This window comes from Cenococcum geophilum (assembly GCF_001692895.1).
Source record: "Cenococcum geophilum 1.58 unplaced genomic scaffold K441scaffold_7, whole genome shotgun sequence".
NCBI classification, from domain to species: domain Eukaryota; kingdom Fungi; phylum Ascomycota; class Dothideomycetes; order Gloniales; family Gloniaceae; genus Cenococcum; species Cenococcum geophilum.
In genome coordinates, this window is record NW_027137565.1 from 2513983 (window position 1) to 2534364 (window position 20382).

The following is a 20382-nucleotide window of genomic DNA, read 5'->3' on the forward strand; positions in this document are numbered from 1 at the left end:
ATATAGTCCTTAACCTCTTTAAATATTTTATCCTAAAAGTATTTCCTTTAAACGGCCTTAAGGGTTCTATTAGCACTATAGTGACCCCTAAAAGGGTCGTCGTAGAAGACTTTTAGAATTTTATCTTAAACCGCTTAGTCCTTTAGAACATATATAGCACCCTTAAAGCATAATAGACCCTTTTAGTCTTGCTACTATAGCTTTTTAGTAACTCTGGCTAAGTTAGTCTCCACTATATCTTTTTACCTCTCTCTAGAAATAAAGGCGTCCCTCTATTATATTTAAAGGAGAAGATCTAAAAAGGTTTTGTGTAGATCGCTTGCTTCTATTTTACCTACTACTATTATAAATATAAGGCGTAGCATAAGACGTTTTAAACTATTAGTGCTAGTAGATTCTCTTACTATTATATAGTATGCTACGCTGCGGATAGGCATCTTACCTATTCCCCTTAGATCTGGATACTTGCAGCTAATACGCCGTTAAGTTAAAGGTGCCGCGATACCCCTAGCACATTCTATAGAATTCTCGCTAATTCTAGGGTATACTAACTTTATAACGTCTGCTTGGCCTATAACCTAATCTATAACTATATCCTACAGCTCTATAATTATAGCGTTTTATAGTTATATTATTAGGACCTCTGCCTTATTACAAAATTCTATAGTTCTAGAAAAAGAGTCTTCTTTCTTTCTAAGCAAATTTTGCAATATAGGGATTATTTCCCCTATACTGTCCTAGATCCTTCCTATTTTATAATCTAGATATCTTAATAACCTATTAGCGGGATTTGTTTTTTCTAAGCGGTATATAATTTTAAAGTCGTACTATAATAGTGCCTTTGCCTATCTAGCTTATTAACCGCTTAATACCTTTATAGTTATAAAGTATTTTAGGTTGTTATAGTCTGTAAGGACTTTAATAGGGTAATTGCTTTCTATATAATAATATTACTAGTACTTTATTACTATAACTATTACGAGTAGCTTCTAGTTATATATTATATAATACTGTTTTATAGGGGTTATTTTCCTTAACTAAAACGCTATAGGATATTATTCTCCGTCTTTTAATTAAGATATAATTGCCTCTAGGGCGAAGCTAGATATATCTATTTTAAGGTATATATATAGCTTCTAGCAGAAGTATATTAAAATAGGCGCCAATATAAATAAATCCTTTAACTAGTCTATAGCCTATTTAGCAGCTTCCCTAAATATAAAGGGTCCTAACTTCTTACTATTCTTAGATCCTTTTAGTAGATTGGTAATTAGGAGTATTACTTATAAATAATAAATAATAAACGTTTGGTAGAAGTTCGCCGTGCCTAAAAAAACCTATATTTCTCTAAATATTATAGGGTAGGGCTATTCCCTAATAGCGTCCACTTGACTTTTCTCTATTAATACTCCATTAACACTAACAATAAAGCCTAGAAAATTAATGCTAGTAGTATAAAATATGCACTTTTTTAGGTTTATATAGAGTTTGTATTTCCGTAGTCTTTCTAGTACTATTTATATATAATACGTATATACTTTGTAGTTATTAGAGTAGACTATATATATCGTGTTTAATAGGCCTAATAATACCTTATTAATATAGGCCTAAAATATTATTAGTATGTTAGTAAGCCTAAATAGCATTACTAGGTACTTAAAGTAGCCGTACTATATTTAGAACGCCGTTTTCTACTTATTACCGGCCTTAATCTAAATTTAATAGTATACATCTTTTAGATCTAATTTTGTAAATATTTTTACGCCTAATAGCCTATTAATAAGCTCCTCTATTAAGGGTAATGGGTAGCAATTTTTTATAGTAATCTTGTTTAGCGCCTAATAGTTAATATAAAGGTAAAGGGTTTTATCCTTCTTAGGTATAAATATAATTAGTACCCCTACTAGGCTTATAAAGGGCCAAATCTATTCTTTTTAAAGATTGTTTACTATATATTAACGTAATACCGCTAGCTTATTTTCTAATAGGTTATATAGTAGTTTAAAAGGAGGTTGTTTATCCCCTATATCTATTTTATGCTTAACTAATATGGGGTTAGGTAAGGTTTATGCAGCCTTTTTATTAGAAATATCCTCTAAGTCTATATATTCCCGTAAAATCTCTAGTTCCTTAACTATATATAGCTAGATATCTAAAAATAAATATCCTATATCCCCGTTTTTGGTGTTAAGAGTGGCATATATAGTATATACCCACCCTTCTTCTTATATATAGTTTAAGAAAGTCTTTTAATCTTTAACTCTAATGCGCGGTTAAGACTTCTGATATTAATATAAGGCTAAAGGCCAATTAATGTCTAGATTAACTTGGCGAAGCTATAGGTATCCTAAAATAAGGTTATACCCCTTAATTTCTATAGCATAGAAGTGTATCTCCTGCGTATTCTATAGATTATTGCGATCCTAGCTGGCTATAAAAAAAAGCCTATTCCCCGTAATATGGAATCCGGTGGCCTTTAATGCTTTAAATGGTGCGCACCTATAAGCCGCTAAGGTCCAAATCCAATTCTTTTACTAGTAATTAAGAAATAAACCCTATGGTCGCGCCGCTGTTTATAAGGCAGTTTTATATTACCTATTTATTATTAACTTAAATAGAGATATGAATAACTATACGGTAGCTTACTCCCTCTTTCTTTTACTAGCTTAGTATAAGGGAGTAAAGATCTACTAGGCTCTCTCTTTTCCTAATTAATTTAACTCTTATTTCTTTTACTGGTAAAAGCGCTTTATATAGCCCCTTTTGCCGTAGTTATAATAAACGCATAACTCTTAGTTCTACTTGTTTAGATTAGGTTTTTACCTATTATTATTCTAAGGCTAACTAGCGTTACTCTAGGGCTTTAAAGCCTGCTTGCGTTATTCTTCTATAGAGTAGTTAGGTTGGAATCTACCCCTATTATTAAAGCTAGGTTTAGTCCTATACTCTTTATTATTAGCGTCTTATTTCTTTTACTTACTTAAATAGTCTCTTTTAGTATTTTTAATCCAAGTAGCTTTAGAGATAAGCTTTTCTTAAAAGGTAGGAATTTCGCCCTTTTTCTATATAGCCTATTAAATCTTAGGTTGTAACTTAGTAAGCAGCTAGTAAAGTTATATAGTGTTATTCTATAGGTCTAAGTAGGGTATATTGTCTTCTAGTTCTTCTAAGTAGTTTATAAACTGGACTACACTCTAGCCTTCTCGCTATTTAGCGTTATGGTATCGCCGGTTATAATCTATCCCTTAACTAGTAGGGTCTTAGACCTAATTAACTAACTAGGACTTAAGTTCGCTAAATTTAAGGGGTATAGTAAGTTTCTTCTTATAGCGTATCTATAAACTCTTAATAGTGCTACGTAAGAAGGTAGAAGCAATTAGTGTCTAATTATACTTATTAGAGTAACGTTTTAGATCTAGCTGAAACTTAGTTTTATATTAACGGATAAAATAATTATAGTTTTGGAGACTATTACTATTATACTTATTAGGTTCTTTTATACGGAATCTAGGTTTTTCTAACGTTATAGCGTAGTATAGCGTTGCCCCTTTAAGCCTGCTTTGTGTCTAGGGTATCTATACTTCCCCTAATTGTCCTTATAGTTATTCTTAGTAGTCTTAATATACTTATCTTAATTATATCTCTAACTCCTTTATTTTTTATAGGGTCTTATATAGCGACCGCTCTAATAACTCCCTAGTGGTAATTGTTCCTAAGGGTCTCGCAAAGTTAGATAAACTAGCTATAGCTTCTTTATAGGAAGAGGGAATGCGCTCCTCTAGGGAGACTCTCTAAGCCTTTTACGGTAGGGGCGTCGTTTTAGGGGGTAAGAAGGTATAGCCCGTTATCGTTAATTAATAGCCGTACGTTCCTTCTGTAAAGGATTATAAGCAATTAGAATTATAAAAGGCCAGTTTAACTAAGACGTATAATTATCTAATTAATAGTATAGAATAAGAGTTATGGGTAAGTAGAAGATAAGTTAAGGTAGAACGATCTTCACGTAATAAAGGATAAATGCTTTCTAACCTCTTTTATTTAGAGACTAATCACTAGTTCTTCTCTAGAGGAGAACTAGCTCCCTATATAATCCTTCTAAGATGCTAGTAAAACCCTTTACCCCTTATCTGTCTAACTATGTCTTCTAGGACGTAAATAGAATATAGATAAGACCTTCTATCTTATCTAATATGTACCTTTTGGGGAATTCCGTTATAATATTAACGCGTTATTGTAGACGAAGTTTCTTTTTAGAGTGGGATATTAATTAAGGCCTTTCTAGGCAATGTAAGGAGAGCTTAGTATAATATAACGGCTTGCATATATGCCTTTAAACCAAAGCTTGTAGATTGCTATTTAATGAAGATACTAAGCTAAGGAGAAGGAAAGGGGGTCGCTAGGGCTGGTATAAATAAATAAGTAGCGCGAGCCGTTAAGGCGCTAGTAGTATGCGATAATATAACAGGTGGCAGAATATAGCAGAACTTAGTAGGTAACGCACTCTAGTACTGTTATAACTATAACTACGACCATTACTATATCCTTAATTAGACTATTAATTTAAATGTAAGTTACCTAGCGGCTTATTAACTAAGGTAAAGCTCTTAGGGAAGTCCTTCTACTAGGCCTTATTAGTAAGGTCAGCGATTAATTAAAGTAGTAAAATTATATAGCTATTACAAATCTTATTACGTTGAATTTAAGCCTATATAGGGAAGTGTTCGTTAACGGCGTTAATAAATTAATAGTTAATAATCTTATTATCTAGGGCATGCTTTACCTACTTAACTCCTTAAACCGCCTCTTAGTAACGGCTTAAAAAAGTAGTAATTACTTAGTCTAATTAAAAGGGGAGCTTAACGAAGTTCTCCTATATATTAGCCTTATGGATTAAACCATAGGCCTTAAACGTCTGCTTAAGGTAATTAATATAGTCCTTTATCGTCTGCTTATGCTCTAAGGCAGTAAGGATTTTATTATTAATTATACCAAGGATACTTAAACAGACTTTACCGTTGTCCTTATTATACTATTTAAACTCCTTATAGTACTTATTATAGAGTGTCTTATTTGCCGTATAAATTAAATTATTAGTATCTATAATAATCTATAACCGCTTAAGGATCTCGTCTTGCTCCTCCTTATTAACGTCCTCTAGTACTTAATTAATAGATATTATAGGCTCTTCTTTCTAGAGCTTTAAGTAGAGGGGTAAGCCTATATCTTCTTAAATAATATATAAAAGGCCCTTACTATATAGATACGCACAAAGCTACGTCTAATATTGGTGCTAATTTAAACCGTTATTTTTAAGGCGTTAAATACCTAGGTAGTCTTTACCTATAGCGACGTATAAATAAATAGATTTAACGCGTAAATTTAATAATAAGAAATAATATAGAATAGTAAGAAATAACCTAGTATGGGTATAGTAACCCTTAATACAACTTACGGTAAGGTGTTAATTTTCTAAACTATTAAGCAGCTAAACCGTCGCAGCTTAGTAGCAGCGAGTGCTTATAACTTAATAAACTAAATAATATTAGAATAAATAAGATCTAACTATAAAGAACATAGGCCCTATATAGGCCTATATAGTATTAATTAATAAGTAATTATTACTAAAAATACGAATAAAGAGAGTCTGCTTATATAAGTAGGAAACGCGTATAGACGTATATAGAGGACTCTTCTAGAACTATCGTCAAATAGAAAAGAGTTAGAAAATAGATTATTAAGGCAATAGCAAGGTTAAAGGCGCGCTAAGACCCTTTATACTAACCTAGTACTAACCTAGGCCTTAAAAACGCGTCTAAAAAGTAGGGGCCACTACCTAAGGGGGAGGTAATATGTGGACGATATGTCGCGGACCTTGGGGGGTCGTGCGTAACCCGAGGTTATGCCAAGCCTAACCCGGACCTGCGATACCTAGATTTGGAAGGCGGTGAGCTAAGGCGGTGAATTTCTTGGCGGCAAAGACTTTTGAAAGGCACCTTCGTGCAGTCGATTACGTTGATCTAATTGGCTAATTCTTATCGATAACGAATGGACGAATTTCAGCGGTTAAGGGATAGACCTCGTAAACACGGTCAATAAACTCGGTCAATAAGGAGCAGTATGCCCGTGCACAACGATCAATGGAGGGTCTGATTTATGAGATGAGATGTACGTCGGGATAACTAAACAATGCACGTGGCTATCGCAGCTACGCTATTCCCTTTTAGAGTACTTGAACGGCTATGGATCATATATACAACCAGGCTCAACTAAGTCGTATGATACCGATTCTTTCAACTTTGAAGTTCTAGTGCTAGTTCCGGTCTTAGAGGTGTAATGCTGTGACGGCCTGCACATAGAAGCATCAAGCATTTTGGTCATGTCTGGATAACGCTCGCGCGAGAACCGAATTGCGGACTATATTCAACCCTAAACCTATACTCCCATTCCAAATCTATCTACACGACCGATCCCAGTTTACTCCGGTCCAGCCTGGCGCACTCATCTCATCCTCATCCAATCCTAAGAATCCCAGATCCAAGTCCAAGCTAAACCATCCGAGGACGCACTAACTCGCTCGCTGCGGATAGAGAACAACAACAGGCGCACATGAGAATTAATAATACCAATAAAAAGAACCTCATTTATCTTTACGGTACCCAACCGACTTCTGAGGAAATATAAAAAGATAAATACCACCAGTCATGCCGACAATAAACCACCAATTGGAAAAGCGAATAAAATTTTAGAGAGACAAGAATATTTCGACAGATGAGCAGGGGAGGAACAAACGTATTTCCGGTTTGTAATACGTCATAATGAACTTATAGAGGTCATAGTTCTATTTTGTACTAGACCTGATTCGCCTAACGCCAGGGTGAGCTACTACCTCGCCTACGCTCCCCACTACCGGCGTTGGAACCGCCTCGACCCTCTTCTAAGCTGCGGCGGGAATTTGCGCCTAGCTCACTCATAGTGAACAGAAGAGGCTCGTCGTCATCGAGAGTAGCTGCACGAGAACTAAAGCTGTACCGGGAGGTACGCTCACCGGCTGCCACGGTAGCCGCGAGGCTAGAGGAAGAGCCATGAGCTGATGATAGACCTCGTCCTCTAGCGTTATCACGAGGGAAGCGGCTGCGGCTGGAACGAGGAACTTCTGAAGTAGAAGTAGGACGAGCGCCTTCCTCACCAGATTCTGGCCGGCTAGAGAGGGGATCGGCTATTACGTCAGCTCGCTCTGTCTCTATGACGCCTTCACTGAGCGGCGCAGCTGTTGTTCCACCAGCAAGGAGCACATGATGCTGAAGAAGTTCGCTGAGGCTCAAGTCCACACCGGCATCCCGTTCTCTCTGCCTCTCTCTCTCTTCCGCAGGCAAACTGGCGCTACGGAGGCCGAAGAGATCGGGCTCATCCTCGAGGTTGCGGTTCTGTTGAGCTACCGAATTGGATCTTCGGGTATAATTCCAGGGCCGGGGTGAAGTTGGGATGTCAATTGCGGTGGTGGCTTGTTCTCTATTCGTGCCCTGGGTTGAATCTCTTGTCTGGGCTGGTTCCTGCGCTTGACGGGGTGAATGACTCGGGCGACTGCGACTTCGGCGAGGTTCGTATTCGATAATACTGTTTGCACTTAAGCGCGATGGTATTGCGGGTGTGTGAGGCGTATGCGGTGAGATAGGCTTTCCTGGCGAGGATGATGTAGACACGGAAGTTCCTGCAATCATTTGAGGGACACTCGATAGCTGGCGGCTGGACGACGAAGAAGAGCGGTGGAGTAGAAGTGATGATGACAGAGAATCGGAAAGCTGAGCATTAGAATCCCGCATGCGTTGATATTTTGAGAGTTGCGCTGTGGTCCGTTTCATAGACGCGTCACGTGACGCATTGTCACTACGGTTAAAACTCTTAAGTTCTTTCTTTTGCTCGAGAAGCTTCAGGAAGTCCGAAATGTTTTCATCGTCAGTCTTGATAGAGCCTGAGCTAGCCCCTTCCCCTTCATTTAAAATATCCGAACCTGGTTGAGCTGAAGATGCCATGCTTCCTTTCCCACTGCTCAAGTTATCGTCTTCAGTTTTACTTCCACCACCGGAGGAGAACCTGCTTCGCCTATGCCCGAAACTGCTGCTGTATCGGTTGATGGGTGCTGGCTTGGGTGAGCTAGAGGCAGAAGAAGCAATAGCAGTTTCGTTAGGCAAAGAGGGAGCCCTTAGAGCAGCTTGAGGAAGGGCTGTCAAAGATGTACGATTTCGAGGCTGCAAGAGAGGATTCACGTTTGAAGTTCTTCCCAACGAACTTCCAGGTGATGGCGAAACCTGGGGGCCAGGTGCTGGAGACGAAGATAATGAGCCCGCTTTAAATGGTTGGAATGACACAGATGTCCGTCTTTGGTAGGCCGGTCCACCCTCAGCAGATCGTAGGGAAGATTTGGACCCTTGCGCAGTACGGTGATCTGGAGGAAGCTTCTGTAGAGGAGAATCTGTTGGTGACTGTAAGGGCATATCCCGAGCGGCTCGAAGGGCTGACATTGGACTTGTTCCGGTGGCTGGTCCAACCTGGTGAAATGTTGACAGGCTTCCGTACGCTTGACCTCGGTCTGGCGTGTTCTGAGAATGAAGTCTATTCACAGGTAGCGATCCAGGCACTTGGCCAATCTCTTGCGGACGACTGCCCAGCGACGGTTCGAAATAGTGATCGTCCATTCCCATAAAATGCGAGCTTAGGAGGGATTCGGCATCATCTACTCGGAAGTCGCAATTCGTACGGTACGTAACAGAGATGCAGAACGGCCCGATTGGGGAATTTGACGGCGCAAAAGTCTGGCTGTCAGTAACATTTTCTGAAGACAGGTAGAGCGGTACATCTAACGTATCTCGCCGTGGGCTTTTGAAATCGTCATTGGAAATGCGATAATTTAGCTTCAACGATGGGTGGTTTGCGGGTTGTTTTGCCATCCGACGATAATACTTCCATGCTGGAAGGAATCGGGTACAGGTGTAAAGCGATCGAAATAGGACAACGGCTTTTTTGTAGACATTGGGAAGCGGATCCTTCAAATCGGACGATGGTACGGAGTTTTTATCCCCTATTTGGATCCTCCATCGCTCCAGCATAACTTGTGTGGTTTTACCCATACGACTCGGTGGACGTGCAGTAGATTCAGCAGGGGGGTTAAGTGCTTCGGCAACGTCCCATCGCTTCCCGAATTCGTCAATAACAACCAATGTCTGACTATTAGTGAGGTCCTTCATGTCTAGATATACCTCTATGCAAAGAGAAGGCGGCCTTTTCTGCATTGCATCCATCGTTCTCCACTCTATCATATCTTCTATAAGAACATCTGTGTCATCGAGGACTACGTTGAACTGCAACACAAATTAGCCTTGTGCTTAAGCCAGATGAGTAATGTATGCCGACGTACCCATTTGTTCTGCCTAAGTTCCCCATTCCTGTTGAAGCTTTGAGGAAGCATCGCCCTCGAGGATATGATTGTGAGTGCGGACTTGATGAAGAATTGCTGAAGCGAAGCATAAGTATTTTCAGTGGGATTAGGAGGTATTAAATTTTTTTTTGGCAATAGTAGAAACGTACCTGAATTATTTGGTTTGTCCTTTGGTAATCCCTCTGGTCTACTTCTGACATTTGTTCGGTACGATCGATTATCTCGCCGTCGCCTTCCTCGGCGCCTCTGTCACCGTATGGGCTTGTATCCGGGTACGTTGAGGTACGTTCTGTGGTTGTATCCCGCTGATTGTTCGTTCGTGTGGGGTTGGTTTGTAGGGAGTTGGCTGCCGAGGCCGTCCTCGGCGACGGGCGTGGGTGTTGATGCATGGTGCAGCAGGGCGATCAGGGTAGTTATAATGTTTTTGGGTAGCAAGTTACTGTGGCTATCGTTGAGAAGACCACTAGTGGGTGCAAAAGGGAGCAATTATCGCAGTTGCGGATGAAAAGTGTGAGTACTGATGGAATCCATCACGAGAGCAGCAGGTCGCGGGTCGCTATCCAGGGTCCAATCGAGACAGCACAGCCGGGAAAAGTCAGATAGATGGCTTCAGCAGACAAGAACACGCGAGGTGAGTCTTATTGAGTGCGGAGCTCAGGCAACAGCCATGATCTGCTCTGTATAGGTCCTAGTTCGATGAGAAACTGCCTGCCTCAGGCGGGAGATAAGGTTGAGGACCCTGTTAGAGAAGGCCGTTGGGTTGCAGGATGTCGCTGGGAAAGGGCGCAGGAGTAGCTCGGGGTGGCGCTACGGTTGTTGGAGTGTCAAAGGGGTCAAGAAGGTGGTTAAGGCTCCATGTGACTCCTTCGAATGACGCCGAGAATGACGCCGATGACTGATAGCAGGATGACAGAGCTGGAACAGGCGCTGCGAAGTGTTTCGTAGCAATAAACACAGAGACAATTGATGGATAACGATGCAGGAGGAGTGGGTTTGACGGAGGGCTGGCAATTTAGCAGTGTGGGCAAGGCGAAGGAGATTTGGGTCTGGTTGCTGTGAACAGGGCTTGAGCTTTCCAAAGCTTCCAAAAGCTGGGGCGGCGACCGGCACTGAAGCCGCCGCAGGACGCTAAAGGGCGCGGCAAGGCTCCCAACGCCAGCGATGAAAACCACTGAGAATTGCTGAAAGGCTGCCAACCGCCGCCACGACAGAGAGAACCCAACCTGCCCATCCATAACTTGACGCTTCCCCGGTTCCACTAACTTAAGCACCAGTCAAAACGTCCGCCAGAGATGATATGCGTGCATCAAACGCCAGCGAAGCCATGGCCTAGCCATGACCGGTCCCGTGAAAACTTGCTGCACCGCATGAACACTGAGCAACCCTGCCCGCGTCCTATTGGCCTCTCACGTCGCTACTGGTGGGCCAATCGCAGCATCTTCACCCTCCTGCACCGCGGCTGCCTTGACCACGGCCCCTTCGTCGAGCAAAAGTAGCTGTCTGCATTCGGCAAAGATCGCATTGAATTGTCGTGGAGGCTTGAAAGTATCATCTAATATAAAGTGTGCGGGAAACCTCTGCAATTCCCATTGGTGAAGCCCTTGGTTGCCTTGAACGCAAAGCCCACCACACCCTCATTGGACGGGGAGAAAGAAACAGATGGGGATCTACAAATAAAATGCCCTAGCCACAGCTCTCAGACGATAATTGATGCCATGCAATGCTTTCTGCTGATTAATGCACTGCATATTGGCCTGTGGCTTTGATTTCGACTCTATACCCAAAAGGCAAGATGTCAATGGAACCAACTCAGAGACCACCGAGGGGAGGTTGACGTCCATGGAACTTGTTGCATTTGCGCAAGGCCTAGGGGCACTTCACTACCCCCAATCAGGACAATTGTAGTCGTGGAAGCTTGCCAAAGGCTTCCCAAGAATCGCTCAAGCATTGATAATCTGGGGTTTGGTGGGTTTTGTCTTAGAAGAGGTGTCTATTCCGATGGTGCTCTTTCCAGAGATCTGGTGGAGGTCTCAAGGTCCCGCTCAACGTTCTAGACCAATCGTGCCTGACTCGTGAAAACGAGGTGAAACCCTCCCGAATGCTATACACATTCTCCCGGGATATTCAGTGATTCGTGTACTAGCTACTTGTTCCTAAGGTGCGTGCTGACAACATGGAAGGCCCGGAATCCCTTCAATGCTGTAGAGGGATGGTCCTGTGCAGAGCGTTCCCTGTCGTTCATGTTGAGCGGTCCGTAGCCATAGCACGATACGTACACGTACGAAAAAGGGTCTCTATATGACGTAATCCGGGGAAGTAGCCCTTCCGATAGGTCGTGGAGCTCTTCACCGTATCATACTAGTACATGCGCTGTTGGTAAAGGCTTCACCGGAAGGGCCATTTTTCTCATCGTTGCCATGCGTCATGAGTTTTGGACGAGTATCCGGAGCACTCCAAGCCTACATATACAGAGGACCTCTGCCGTTCTCTTGAGTATCCGAAGGTATCCGTAAGCGCATATATTAGGTCATATCCCATTGAGTGGACGCTGTAGCAACGTGGAGGAAATATAGCTAATAGCTGCTTGAAAGTGTGAATTCGGCAACACTCTACCGAGGTCCTTTGGGTATATTGTAGTCCAGGGCATGCCGATCATATATTCGAAAGATATTCCGCGGGCTCCCCTCAATGAATCTGCGCGATGGGATCGACAGCTTTGAAGAATGATGCCAAGCATGATTCGCACCGCCAATCGCAGCGGAGAACGTGCGCATACAGGAGAAGCGTCAACAACATTGTTAGGAGAGATAGAATACTCCTTTACTCCCTTGCTATTGAAGTTTCCAAACTTTCTTCTTTGTGTTCATTTTGTGCTGTTCATGAGGGTCATGGAAGAACAAATCCTGCCAAAGTACAAGCCCACTGGGAGCTACTCGTTCCTTGATTGGCTGGAACCCCAACCTCCGGAATGATTACTCGCAAAGCTCCTTTCGCGCATCCAACCACTCTACCCCTCCAAGACACTCGAGCAATATCTGGCCACTCCCCAGTACTTCAGACTACATTCTGAATCTACTGAGTCACTGCGACCAAAAATCCCGTTGGAAATCTAGCGCACACGTTTCGTCGACACTGTCCTCAACAGCACTCGAAGTCAACAACCACAACTAATTCATCTGCGCAAAAGCCGAGGAATATCGCCTTTGAGTGCCAGGGCGATACCGACTCTGCGATCCTTTTTGAGCTCTCATCTCACGAATCCCGCGGTATACTTTCAACGTCTCAACCCCGCTAGCCTACGCACTTCGCCACTTGTTCTTGTCAGCAAGCACTTGCGGGTGGCAGGTGTTTTTTCCCTCGGAGTTTTCCTCAGCTTCGCACCTAGCACCTTTAAATAGGCTTTGGCTCATCGTGGTCATAGCGAGGTGCAATTTGCCGGAGCGACAGGATTACTCGAGCTCATTTCCAACACATGAGCGGATATCTTTGGAAATACTTCCTCGAAGATGACGTCGACAATTTCCGACAAGTTGTGGAAAATGCCGGTCATAATACGCGTCTGGGAACACAGAAAGGCTTTGTGGGCTGGCAGGGAGGAAGTTTTGGAGCCGGCCTAAACAGCCCTGGCAGTTTTGGGACCTCTCCAACGCTGACCAGCAAAGGGCGGAAGAGCATGGGTTTCTTTAATGTATCTTTAACCCGATCAGACGTCAACAGTAGGGATGCTACCGGTCTTACGATTTTACATCATGCCGCATCTTCTACATCTCACAACGCAATCGGCTTTGCGCAAGCTCTCTTGGAACATCCACTGACTGATCTGTATATTCCAGACTTAGAAAATGGATGGACTGCACTTCATAGGGCTTTCTATTTTGGCAACGTAGCAATCGCACGCCTAATTCTAAACCGAGACACTCAGGATATCCTTGGTCATGGGACAGGCGGAATAAATCATCACGCTAGAGGTCTCGTAAAGATCAAAGACAAGGAGGGATATGGCCCTCTAGATCTATTTTCCATGACAATTAAAGATCGGCCTCTCAGACCGGATGAAACTCAGACTCATGACTCGGATTCGGAGAACAATGACGACGGCGTCGCGCATGGTGACAGCGGGGATAGAGACGATGGGACAACCAAAAGGAGGTTGATACGACCCCTGGTTAATCTTGAAGGTGACGAGGTGTTCACTTTCGGGAGCAATAAGAATGTCACTCTTGGTTTCGGCGATGAGGATGACCGGCAGTTTCCCGAGCGCATTACGATTCGAAGACCTGACCATCTTGTGCAAAGATTTTACAGAGAACATCGGGAAAACCAAATTCGGATGTGGGCTTCTATGAATTTGCCTCTTACCGAATCAGCGTCGCTTCAGCCAAAGGCCATCACCTCACTCCCGACCATTATCCGAAACACACCATTGGCAATACAGGACATACAGATGTCGAAACTTCATACGGCAGTTCTGACAACTGATCCTGAGTCCAATCTGTACATGTGCGGACACGGGCCTGGAGGTCGACTTGGGATCGGCAACGAAACCACCCGATATCAGTTTGTGTGTATTGAAGGTGGTGCCCTAGCACAGAAGAAGGTAGTTGCAGTTGCGCTAGGTCAAAATCACTCTTTGGCTATATCAGATGAAGGAGATATTTTCTCATGGGGAAACAATGCATTCGGACAGCTTGGATATAGCCTGCCAAAATCGAACCTGAAGGACGAAGATCCTATCCAGACTCTGCCGCGTCAAATATTTGGGCCCCTAAAGAGGGAACTTGTGATCGGCATCGCGGCATCCCGCATCCATTCTGTTGCGTATACAACCAACTCACTCTACACTTTTGGCAAGAATGAAGGCCAGCTCGGTATTGTGGACTCGGACGCTCGTTCTCTTGAAGTTCAAGTTACACCGCGTAAAATCGCTGCATCGCTCTTTTCATCACCCATCACTTCCGCTTCAGCAATTGATGGAGCTACTATCTGTTTGCTTGAAAACTACGAAGTCTGGGTCTTTGCAAACTACGGTTATGCTAAGCTGGTCTTCCCATTGGATGGATTCACCAATTATTTCTTGAAGGCTAGCTTCCTCACAACTAAGTATGACACTACGCCGAACAGGATATGTAAAATCACGTCGGGAGGTGACACTATTTGTGCACTGTCCAGCTCTGGCGAAGTCTTTACCGTGGCTTTAAGCAAACGATCTGAACCTAGTCAGGATGCGAACATGTCCACAACTAACCCAAGCAAAATTCGTGGTGCGCTGTCTCAACCGCATCGAATATGGTCTGCTAAGAAATGCCATATGGCCGCCAGGGATGTGGATGTTGACCAGGACGGATCTATTGTTCTGACGACAGAAGCAGGAAGCGTCTGGAGGAGGACGAAGAGAGCAACCATCAAGGATGCAAGCGCTGCGGGAACCGGGGAGTACAAGCCAAAGGACTATAAATTCTCAAGAATACCAGGTCTCACTAGAGTGGTTGCTGTAAGAGCGTCCGCTTATGGAGCGTATGCCGCGGTCCGCAAAGATTGCGATGTGACAAGAACCCAGATCGCTGTGGATGAGCCAACTCTCTGGAAAGATTTAACACCACTTCTGCCATTCCGTGATCTCGCAAATTACGAAGAGGGCTCTGATGAAAACCCGAGTCCCCGTTTCTGGCTAAAACCTTCACAGGCCGAGTCGCTTAGAAAGCGAGTTTTTAAATCCAAACATCTTGAGACTGAAGTTGCAGACATTATTCGTCGAACTCTCAACAGCGACGACATTGCATACGACATAGATATAGGGACCAGCGTTTCAGATGTGCGCATGCCTGCTCATCAGTTCATCTTTTCCGGTCGTAGCCCCGTTCTAAGGCAAGGGTGGACTAAACTTCATGAAGGTGGTAATTTTAATATCCCGGATGTTCTTACTGTTAATCGTGATGGCGATGGACGAGCATCACTCATCTTCCAAGGTTTTGATTTCCTCACAATATTCAACCTGGTCTTGTATGTCTACACGGATTCTGTTATTGATTTCTGGCATGTCATTCGGCAATTCCCTAAGATGGCTTTCCGATACCGCCAAGTTCGGACTGAGCTCATGAGGTTGGCTTCCCGGCTTGAGCTACGACAACTGGAGTCTGCCGTACGACAGATGATCAGCCCAAGGCGATCTCTGAACCTGGATATGGGCCTTGCCATTAACGACCCTACTTTCTTCGATGATGGTGACGTCGTAGTAGAACTTGCAAATGGCGACGAGTTTCAAGTCCATTCTACTCTCATCTGCCAAAGATGCCCTTTCTTCCAAGGTCTTTTCAAAGGCCGAGCAGGAGGTCAGTGGCTTGCAGGCCGGCGCAATCTACTTGAAGAACCCTCCGATATCATCACCGTAGACCTCAAGCATATTGACCGAGATATTTTCCAACTGGTCGTACGACATATTTACGCGGATGCTGGGGAGGAGTTGTTTGACGACGTTGTTAGCGAGGACCTCAACGACTACCTTGCTTTGGATGAGCTGCTAGATCATATCATGGATGTCATGGGAGTAGCAAATGAGTTGATGTTAGGCCGGCTGTCTCGAATATGCCAGAAGATGATAGGGCGTTATGGTAGGAGTAAACTCTTGCTCTGCAGACTGTATATGCTGACCATTTAGTGAACGCTCGTAATGTTTGCCAACTTCTTAATGCCATCGCTCCTAGTTCCGTAGCTGAATTCAAAGATGCCGGCTTGGAGTACGTCTGTCTTAGCCTGGAGGCGGTCTTGCAGAATGGGTATGTGATGCCAACGCCCTCTGAAATTGTATCTAACACCAAATCTATAGATCGCTGGACGAACTTGATGAAGATCTTCTACTTGAGCTCAATCAAGTCGTACGAGATAATCAACTTGCGTTCTTACCATTTGCTAGGAGTGGGAGAGCGGAAACCCTTCTTTTGGAAAAGCACCCGGAGCTTGCAGAGAAAATAGACCGAGGGAGACGTGCCAAGATCGATTCGATTGTGCTTTCGAACAAGTTTTCTGAAGGAGATGGGGCTGCGTTAACCTCATTTAAAGCTCAAAGCCTGGAAGAAATGTCTGCCTCCCCTCTACGACAACGAGCTCGCAGGAAAGCCTCCAAGGAATCAAAGCCGGAACCCATCAGCCCTGGTCTTACCCCTGTTTTGAAGGGGAATTCTTTGGCAGATCTCATATTTGAGATGTCCGACGAAGAGGGTGATTCACCTGCAAAACGATCTGGAAGTCAAACGCCTGGCGAGAATGACACTCTGTTTGATGGACTTGATGGGCAGGTTTCGACTGTAGGTTCTCCGAATGAGTCCTGGTTAGAAATTAAAAGGAAAAGACGGTCCTCTTCTCAAGGTCTTGGTATCGACAATTTATCCCTACGCCACTCGATTACATCAGGTCGCTCAGGAACAGTCCAAGAAGCGAAGGCTCCAGGACGACCATGGGGTGCGACACTTTTGAATCCGACAAAACTGGATATGAGGGATATTATGGCTCAGACATCTTCAGACCGACCGTCTAATCTCAGCATCGGGTTCTCAACCGAAGCCAAAATAACAGAACGACCGGTAGGGTATTTCACAACGAAGATGTCACAGAAAGAACGGAAGCGCCTGCAGCAAACTCAGCAGCTCGGGCAGCCAGGTACACCAAGTAGCACTGAGAAACCACAGCCCACTCCACCTACAGTATCACCATGGCATGCAGTCTCTTCCGAACGCAGGGGAGGCCTAAGCAGCAGTCCCGCTTTGTCTTCAACACCACAAAGCTCCTGTCCGGCCAGCACGCCACAACTCACGATGCGCCAGACCGTCGCCAACAGCGGGCCGCCATCCAGACAGAAGACGCCACAGCCGCCTCAGCAAACCCGCAGCGTCTCGAACCCCAGCGGCAGCACTCCGCAACGGCCAGGCTCCTCTTCAGCCTCCGCCGTCTCAACAACCAAGCCCATCCCAACCCTCCACTCGATCCGTCACACTCCCCCGCCCGCCCACGCGCACTCCACAACCTCGCCGACACAGCACCTCTCCATCCCGGCTATCCTGTCGCAGCAGCAGGCCGAGAAGGACGTCATCCGCGACGCGGTCGCCAAGCGCAGCCTGCACGAGATTCAGCAGGAGCAGGAGTTCCAGGAATGGTGGGACCAGGAGAGCCGGCGCGTCATGCAAGAGGAAGAGGTGAGGAGGCGAGCCGAGGACCGCGAGAAGACTGGTCGCGGACACGGCAGGGGTGGCAGAGGAGGCCGCCGCGGTGGACGGGGCCGCGGGAAGAAGGGCGATGGCGAAAGCGGTAATGGCGCCGCTGCGGCTGTGTCAGCTGAGGGAGAGGCTGTGGCGAGCCTTGCGAGTGTGAGGCAGGATGGGGGGGAGAGGGGTGGGAAGGGCAAGAGTAAGGGGGCGCGGGGTGGTAGGGGTGGTGGTGGCAATAGAGGTGGTAGAGCGCCGGCGCATGCGAGGGAAGGGAATGCGGCTGCTGTGGCAGGACAGGGGCAAGCGTCTTGATGCGTTGCTTTGGATTGATTATCGAACGTTTCTTGTATATGTATTCCCTCCGTACATATTTGGCGGACACCTTAGAGCAGTAAGATGCGCGTTCGAGTCTCGCGACTTAATCACCTCAGCCTGAGCAATAATATAATTCTAAGACACTGGCAACTGAGGATTTGGTGACCTGTAATTCAAGATCCCATAGTTCATCCACAGGTCTTATATTCTTGAAAGATTTTTCTGTATGTACGTATATTTGTATGTACTTCGCCATATCTTGTTTGAGATATGCCCATTCTCCCAAGTGGCCCTGGTTTCGGACCTAAAAGTACATGCCGCAGGCGCTGTAGAGCAAGCGTTGGATAGTAATACAAACCACGGCACCAAAGCCATGATATTTCGATCCGTTCCCCTCCGTTTTTACGCCGGCCAGTCCAGCACCAGCAAAACGCATAGACGACCCCGAAACCCGCCACGTAGAGTCAAAAAAGTATATATACCATTTTAAAATCTTCTTAGCCTCTCATTCTCTCACCCTCCTCCAAATCCACCAAACGAACCCCCAACCCCAACCTACCCCCCCCTACCGCCCCGGACAAAACGCGCCGATTCCGCTTCACGAGCGCATTAACCTTCTTCTCCAACTGCTCCGCCTCGCGCCGACTCTGTAGCATCGCCTGCTCCGCCTCCTCAACCCCCAACACCCCGCCCGCGCCCCCTCCCCCCCTGCCTCCACCACCACCCTCCCCACCGGCCCCGGATCCCGTGCCCGTGCCCGTGGACGCAGGCCCGAACGTCGTCCCGCCCACCCCCGCCCCGACCCCCACCAGCGCCTCGAGCCCTTGCACGACATAACCCCCCAGCACCTCCGCCGCGAACACGCCCAGGTTTTCCAGGTCCGGGATCGGAAGCGCGGTTGCACCGCCGCTGCCGCTGCCGGCGGCGAGTTTGGCGGCGCTGAGGAGGGAGGCGGTGGAAGTGGGTGGCGGGGGGCCGACGCTGGGTTGCTGCGGCTGATGGTGATGGTGATGGTGGTGATGGTGGTGGGCGCTGGGCAGCCCGCCGCTGGAAGCCGGGTCAGTGGCCGGCAGGACCCATTGGTTCAGGTAGCCTAGGGCGTCGTCGAAGGACATGTGGTGTTTCTGGGCGGCGGCGGACTTGGCGGTGGCGGCGGCGGCGGCGGAGGCCGAGGAGCCAGCGCCAGCGCCAGAGCCGGAGCCAGAGGTGGGGGTGGCGGATGCTTGCTGCTGCTGCTGTTGTTGTTTGCCGAGCTTCGCGCCGGCCTCTTTCAGCGCCGTGGCGATAGCGGGGAGCACATCGGTGCGGAAGTCGCCTCCGTTGCTGCCGCCTCCTCCGCCCCTCTTGGCTTTGCGCCCGCCAAGCGTGCCTTGCGTGTCTGCTGCGGGCTTGCGGCCGCTCGCGTTGCGCGGCCGCCAGCGCCCGACGCCGCGGACTTCTTCGACGCGCTTCTCGAGCTCGAGGACCCGCTCTTCGAGCTCTTTGCTTAGGCCCCACAGGAACTTGCCTTGCGGCGTGATGAGCGTGCGCGAGGAGGTTTTGCCGTCGTCGCCGCCGAGGTGGACGGGGAGTTTCTTCGTGAGCGCGTCGAGGTCCGCTTCTGAGAAGTGGATCTTTAAGTCCGGTGGCGAGGGCATGCCGTTCGCGTCTGTGCAGGGAGAGACCGGGGAGGCAGTACGGTGGGAGAGGGACGAGGAGAGCGGTTTGAAGAACTCGAGGGTTGAGGCGAGGAGTTCGCCTGTGCGCTGGAGGTCTGCGAGGATAGACGCGGCGGTCGGTTGGGGTTGAGGTTGGGTTGGCTTGTTGGAGCTGGACGGGTCATCGGGCGCCGGCGAGGATTTGCGTGGTGATGAAGGTTTGACTGGCGACGACTTCTTCGCCGTAGGGGCGGACGACTTCACAGCAGGCGCTGGAGCGGAACTTGACGATTCAGCTGCCTCACGTTCCTCTTCTGCCTTCTCACGTTTGGTGGATTTGGATGAAGATGGACGGCTGAGGGTTGGTGTAGATGCAACAGTCGCACTGCCGCCGACTTGCTTCTTGGCTTTCTTCTTACGCCCAATAATAGGAGCTTGCACGGGCTCTGGGTCAGATGATTTCACAAAATCCTCCATTACCATTATTTTCTCTTCGGCGATTTGCTTCGCGCGCTCCTGGCGCTCCTTCTTTGCTTGTGTCTTTGTCTTCTTTCTGATAGGTGCTGAGCCAACTTTACCTCCAGCTGGCGGCGAGTTGGCTCGTGAGATAGAAGTCGAGGTTACAGATGCATTGTCTGATACGAATTCACTAGCCGGAGTGCCAGGTTGATTGATGGACGTGACACTCGCTTGTCTTGAGCGCAGCTTACCAACGGTAGGGAGCGGTGGTACGGATGCAGCAGATGAAGCGGACAGCGGAGGCGGATTCTCCGACTTAGGCATAGGTAAGACACGAATA

General features: G+C 46.4%; 2 protein-coding genes across 2 annotated transcripts; one reads left to right on the plus strand and one right to left on the minus strand.

Annotated features, from left to right (window-relative positions):
* Positions 1–6863: 6863 nt before the first annotated feature.
* On the minus strand, positions 6864–9822 carry K441DRAFT_674458 (uncharacterized protein; the record flags this gene model as incomplete). The annotated part of the gene is made up of 3 exons (XM_067650758.1): positions 6864–9356; positions 9413–9508; positions 9583–9822. 3 exons carry the CDS (start codon positions 9820–9822, stop codon positions 6864–6866), a joined length of 2829 nt encoding a protein of 942 aa, XP_067507851.1.
* Positions 9823–12468: 2646 nt separating this feature from the next.
* On the plus strand, positions 12469–18135 carry K441DRAFT_654476 (uncharacterized protein). The gene is made up of 3 exons (XM_067647685.1): positions 12469–16041; positions 16089–16206; positions 16257–18135. Exons 1-3 carry the CDS (start codon positions 12906–12908, stop codon positions 17941–17943), a joined length of 4941 nt encoding a protein of 1646 aa, XP_067507852.1. The 5' UTR covers positions 12469–12905; the 3' UTR covers positions 17944–18135.
* Positions 18136–20382: the final 2247 nt, after the last annotated feature.